The following is a 6000-nucleotide window of genomic DNA, read 5'->3' as shown; positions in this document are numbered from 1 at the left end:
AAATTCCCACCCAAAAATGCCCCAAATTCCTGCCCCAAAAATCCCAGAAATTATCCCAAAAAATTCCCAGCCCAAAACCCCCAAAAATCCCCAAATTCCCAGTGCAAAAATGCCAGAATTTGGCCCAAAAATCCCCCAAATTCCTGCCCCAAAAATCCCAGGAATTATCCCAAAAAATTCCTGAATTCCTGCCCAAAAAAATCCCCAAATTCCCACCCAAAATCCCAATTCCTGCCCCAAAAATGCAAAATTCCTGCCCCAAAAATCCCAGGAATTATCCCCAAAAATTCCCGAATTCCTGCCCAAAAAAATCCCCAAATTCCCGCCCAAAAATCCCAAATTCCCACCCAAAAATCCCAAATTCCCACCCAAAAATCCCAAATTTCCACCCAAAAATCCCAGGAATTATCCCCAAAAATTCCCGAATTCCTGCCCAAAAAAATCCCCAAATTCCCGCCCCAAAAATCCCAAATTCCCACCCAAAAATGCCCCAAATTCCCGCCCCAAAATCCCAGGAATTATCCCAAAAATTCCCGAATTCCTGCCCAAAAAAATCCCCAAATTCCCACCCAAAAATCCCAAACTCTCACCCAAAAATGCCCCAAATTCCTGCCCCAAAATCCCAGGAATTATCCCCAAAAATTCCTGAATCCTGCCCAAAAAAATCCCCAAATTCCCACCCAAAAATCCTAAATTCCCACCCAAAAATGCCCCAAATTCCTGCCCAAAAAAATCCCCAAATTCCCACCCAAAAATCCCAAATTCCCACCCAAAAAAATCCCCAAATTCCTGCCCCAAAATCCCAGGAATTATCCCCAAAAATTCCCAGCCCAAAACCCCCAAAAATCCCCAAATTCCCAGTGCAAAAAATGCCAGAATTTGGCCCAAAAATCCTCAAATCTCAGCCCAAAAATCCCAGGAATTATCCCCAAAAATTCCCAAATTCCTGCCCAAAAAAGTCCCCAAATTCCCACCCAAAAATGCCCCAAATTCCTGCCCCAAAATCCCAGAAATTATCCCCAAAAATTCCTGAATTCCTGCCCAAAAAAATCCCCAAATTCCCACCCTAAAATCCCAAATTCCCACCCAAAATGCCCCAAATTCCTGCCCCAAAATCCCAGGAATTATCCCCAAAAATTCCTGAATTCCTGCCCAAAAATCCCCAAATTCCCACCCAAAAATCCCAAATTCCTGCCCCAAAATCCCAGGAATTATCCCAAAAAATTCCCGAATTCCTGCCCAAAAAAGTCCCCAAATTCCCACCCAAAAATCCCAAATTCCCACCCAAAAATGCCCCAAATTCCTGCCCCAAAATCCAGGAATTATCCCAAAAATTCCTGAATTCCTGCCCAAAAAAATCCCCAAATTCCCACCCAAAAATCCCAAATTCCCACCCAAAAATGCCCCAAATTCCTGCCCCAAAAATCCCAGGAATTATCCCAAAAAATTCCTGAATTCCCGCCCAAAAAAATCCCCAAATTCCCACCCAAAAATCCCAAATTCCCACCCAAAAAAATCCCAAATTCCTGCCCCAAAATACCCAAATTCCTGCCCCAAAATCCCAGGAATTATCCCCAAAAATTCCCAGCCCAAAACCCCCAAAAATCCCCAAATTCCCAGTGCAAAAAATGCCAGAATTTGGCCCAAAAATCCCAGGAATTATCCTAAAAACTCCCAAAAATCCCCAGCCCAAAATCCCGACCCAAAAATCCCCAAAAATCCCCAAAAAATTCCCAAAAATTCCCAAAAATCCCCAAAGTTTCCCCTTGGATCTTCCTCAGAGAGACCCAAAATCGAGGGAACTCCATCCCAAAAATGCCCCAAAAATCCCCAAAAAACCAAAAAATCCCCAAAAATCTGCCCCAAACCTCAACCTCCATGTCCCAAAATGCCCAAAATTCCTCAAAAATCCCCAAAAAGTTCCTAAAAATCCCAAAAAAATCTCCAAAAATTCCCAAAGTTTCCCCTTGGAAAGGCCCAGAGAGGCCCAAAATCGAGGGAACTCCATCCCAAAAATGCCCCAAAAATCCCCAAAAAAACTAAAAAAATCCCCAAAAATCTGCCCCAAACCTCAACCTCCATGTCCCAAAATCCCCAAAATTCCCCAAAAACCCCAAAAAATCCCCAAAATTCCCTAAAAAATCCCCCAAAAATCCCCAAAATTCCCTAAAAAATCCCCAAAAATTCCCAAAGTTTCCCCTTGGATCTTCCTCAGAGAGGCCCAAAATCGTGGAAACTCCGTCCCAAAAATGCCTCAAAAATCCCTAAAAAAACGCCAGAAAACCCTAAAAAAACCCCAAAAATCTCCACTTCCACCTCCCAAAATCCCCAAAAATTCCCCAAAATCCCCAAAAATCCACAAAAATCCACAAAAAATCCCCAAAAATCCCCAAAGTTTCCCCTTGAATCTTCCTCAGAGAGGCCCAAAATTGTGGGAACTCCGTCCCAAAAATGCCCCAAAAATCCCCAAAAAAACCAAAAAAATCCCCAAAAATCTGCCCCAAACCTCAACCTCCATGTCCCAAAATCCCCAAAATTCCTCAAAAATCCCCAAAAAATTCCCAAAAATCCCCCAAAAATCCCCAAAAACTCCCCCAAAATTCCTGAAAGTTTCCCCTTGAGTCTTCCTCAGATAGGCCCAAAATCGAGGGAACTCCGCCCCAAAAATGTCCCAAAAATCCCAAAAAAATCCCCAAAATTCTGCCCCAAATCTCCGCTTCCACCTCCAAAAATCCCCAAAATCCCTCAAAAATCCCCCAAAAATTCCCAAAAATCCGCAAAAATCCCCAAAAAATCCCCAAAAATCCCCAAAGTTTCCCCTCAGAGCTTCCTCAGATAGGCCCAAAATCGAGGGAACTCCATCCCAAAAATGCCCCAAAAATCCCTAAAAATCCCCAAAAAATCTCCAAAAATCTGCCCCAAACCTCAACCGCCATGTCCCAAAATCCCCAAAATCCCTCAAAAATCCCCAAAAAATTCCCAAAAATCCCCCAAAAATCCCCAAAAACTCCCCCAAAATTCCTGAAAGTTTCCCCTTGAATCTTCCTCAGAGAGGCCCAAAATCCAGGGAACTCCACCCCAAAAATGCCACAAAAATCCCCAAAAAATCCCCAAAAAAACTCCCAAACCTCCACCCCCACCTCCCAGAATTCCCAGAATTCCCAATTTTCCCGGAATTCCAGGTTTTTTTACCAGTTCCTGCTGGGGAACGAGCGGGGGGTGGCTCAGGAGCTGCGCGATCACTACGTGGACACCATGAGCCGCGTCCACTTCTCCTACTTCAAATCCTACACCGGGCGCCTCATGAAGATCCAGGTGGGAAATTTTGGGATTTTTGGGGATTTTTGGGGATTTTTGGGAATTTTGGGAGGTGGAGGTGGAGGTTTGGGGCAGATTTTTGGGTTTTTTTAGGAGTTTTTTGGGGATTTTTGGGGCATTTTTGGGACGGAGTTCCCTCGATTTTGGGCCTCTCTGAGGAAGCTCCAAGGGGAAACTTTGGGAATTTTGGGGATTTTTTGTGGATTTTTGGGAATTTTTGGGGGATTTTTGAGGGATTTTGGGGATTTTGGGACATGGAGGTTGAGGTTTGGGGCAGATTTTTGGGGATTTTTTGGGTTTTTTTGGGGCATTTTTGGGATGGAGTTCCCTCGATTTTGGGCCTCTCTGAGGAAGCTCCAAGGGGAAACTTTGGGGATTTTTTTGGATTTTTTGGGAATTTTGGGAATTTTTGGGGGATTTTTGAGTGATTTTGGGGATTTTGGGAGGTGGAGGTGGAGGTTTGGGGCAGATTTTGGGATTTTTTAGGGATTTTTGGGGCATTTTTGGGATGGAGTTCCCTCGATTTTGGGCCTCTCTGAGGAAGCTCTGAGGGGAAACTTCAGGGATTTTTGGGGATTTTTTGGGATTTTTGGGAATTTTTTGGGGGATTTTTGGGAATTTTGGGAGGTGGAGGTTTGGGGCAGATTTTGGGATTTTTTGGGGATTTTTGGGGCATTTTTGGGGCATTTTTGGGATGGATTTCCCACGATTTTGGGCCTCTCTGGGCTCTCTGAGGAAGCTCCAAGGGGAAAGTTTGGGGGATTTTTTGGGGATTTTTTGTGGATTTTTGGGAATTTTGGGGATTTTTGGGGATTTTGGGAGGTGGAAGTGGAGATTTTTGGGGTTTTTTTAGGAGTTTTTTGCGATTTTTTGGGGATTTTTGGGGCATTTTTGGGACGGAGTTCCCTCAGATTTTGGGCCTCTCTGAGGAAGCTCCAAGGGGAAACTTTGGGGATTTTTGGGGATTTTTTGGGGATTTTTGGGAATTTTTTGGGGATTTTTGAGGGATTTTGGGCATTTTGGGGACATGGAGGTGGAGGTTTGGGGCAGATTTTGGGGTTTTTTGGGGATTTTTGGGGCATTTTTGGGATGGAGTTCCCTCGATTTTGGGCCTCTCTGGGCTCTCTGAGGAAGCTCCAAGGGGAAAGTTTGGGGGATTTTTTGGGGATTTTTTGGGGATTTTTTGGGGATTTTTGTGGATTTTTGGGAATTTTTGAGGAATTTTGGGAGGTGGAAGTGGAGATTTTTGGGGTTTTTTTAGGAGTTTTTTGCGTTTTTTTGGGGATTTTTGGGGCATTTTTGGGATGGAGTTCCCTTGATTTTGGGCCTCTCTGAGGAAGATTCAAGGGGAAACTTTGGGGATTTTTTGGGATTTTTTGGGAATTTTTTGGGAATTTTTGGGGGATTTTTGAGGAATTTTGGGGATTTTGGGAGGTGGAGGTTTAGGGCAGATTTTTGGGGATTTTTGGGGCATTTTGGGGCATTTTGGGGCATTTTTGGGATGGAGTTCCCTCGATTTTGGGCCTCTCTGAGGAAGCTCCAAGGGGAAACTTTGGGGATTCTTTTGGATTTTTTGGGAATTTTTTGGGAATTTTTGGGGGATTTTTGAGGAATTTTGGGGATTTTGGGAGGTGGAGGTGGAGGTTTGGGGCAGATTTTGGGATTTTTTCGGGATTTTTGGGGCATTTTTGGGCATTTTTGGGATGGGATTTTGGGCTGGGGATTTGGGGAGTTTTGGGAATTTTGGGGATTTTTTGGGGATTTTTGGGGAATTTTGGGAGGGGCTGGCCAAAATTCCCAAAGTTTTTGGGGAGTTTTCGTGGAATTTTGCCCATTTTTGGATGGATTTTGCCCAGAATTCCCCCTCGAAAAAATGAGATTTTTCACCTGAATTTTGTTGTCTCCTCAAGAATTTTGGGAATAATTTTGGGAATTTTGGGAATAATTTTGGGAATAATTTTGGGAATTTTGGGGAATTTTGAGAATTTTGGGAGGGACTTCTCCCGGTTTTTTGGGGTTTTTAGGGAATCTTCAGGGGGAATTGGATGGAATTCCCCAAGGAAAATCCGATTTTTGGGGATGCTGATCCAATTTTTGGTTTTCCAAGGGAAATTTTGCCCAATTCTCCCACGTTTTCCTCATTTTCCCCCAAAATTTTGCAAATATTCCCTGATTTTATCCTTTTCCCTGATTTTCCCCCATTTTTTCCTAAATTTTCCCTAAATTTCCCAGAAATTCTCCCAAATTTCCCCAATTTTTATCCATTTTTCTCCCAATTTCCCCTGAAACTTTTCAATTTTTTTTCCCAAATTTCCCCATAAATTTCCGAAATTCCCCCAAATTTTCCCATAAATTTTCCCATAAATTTCCCCAAATTTCCTCAATTTTTATCCATTTTTCTCCCCAATTCCCCTGAAATTTTTCCATTTTTTTTCCATTAATTTCCCCAAAATTTCCCTGAACTTTCCCCTGAATTTCCCCAATTTTTATCCATTTTTCTCCCAATTTCCCCTGAAATTTTTCCATTTTTTCCCCTAAATTTCCCCGAATTTCCATCCATTTTTTCCCCTAAATTTCCCCGAATTTCCATCCATTTTTTCCCCTAAATTTCCCCGAATTTCCATCCATTTTTTCCCATAAATTTCCGCAAATTTCCTCCATTTTTATCCATTTTTCCCATAA

At 42.9% G+C, this 6000-nt stretch overlaps 1 protein-coding gene across 1 annotated transcript in view; it reads left to right on the top strand.

Moving 5' to 3' along the window:
- VPS52 (VPS52 subunit of GARP complex) overlaps positions 1–6000 on the top strand; it is a 46062-nt gene that overhangs the window by 13002 nt on the left and 27060 nt on the right. The window contains exon 8 of the mRNA XM_071420723.1: positions 3148–3315. Within this exon, the coding sequence (XP_071276824.1) occupies positions 3148–3315 (168 nt within the window). The remainder of the gene's footprint in view (positions 1–3147; positions 3316–6000) is intronic.

Source organism: Agelaius tricolor, unplaced genomic scaffold (genome assembly GCF_023055355.1).
Source record: "Agelaius tricolor isolate 1412-34295 unplaced genomic scaffold, bAgeTri1.0.p SCAF_159, whole genome shotgun sequence".
NCBI lineage: Eukaryota > Metazoa > Chordata > Aves > Passeriformes > Icteridae > Agelaius > Agelaius tricolor.
The sequence above is the reverse complement of the archived record's forward strand: the minus strand, read 5'-3'. Positions and strand labels throughout refer to the sequence as shown.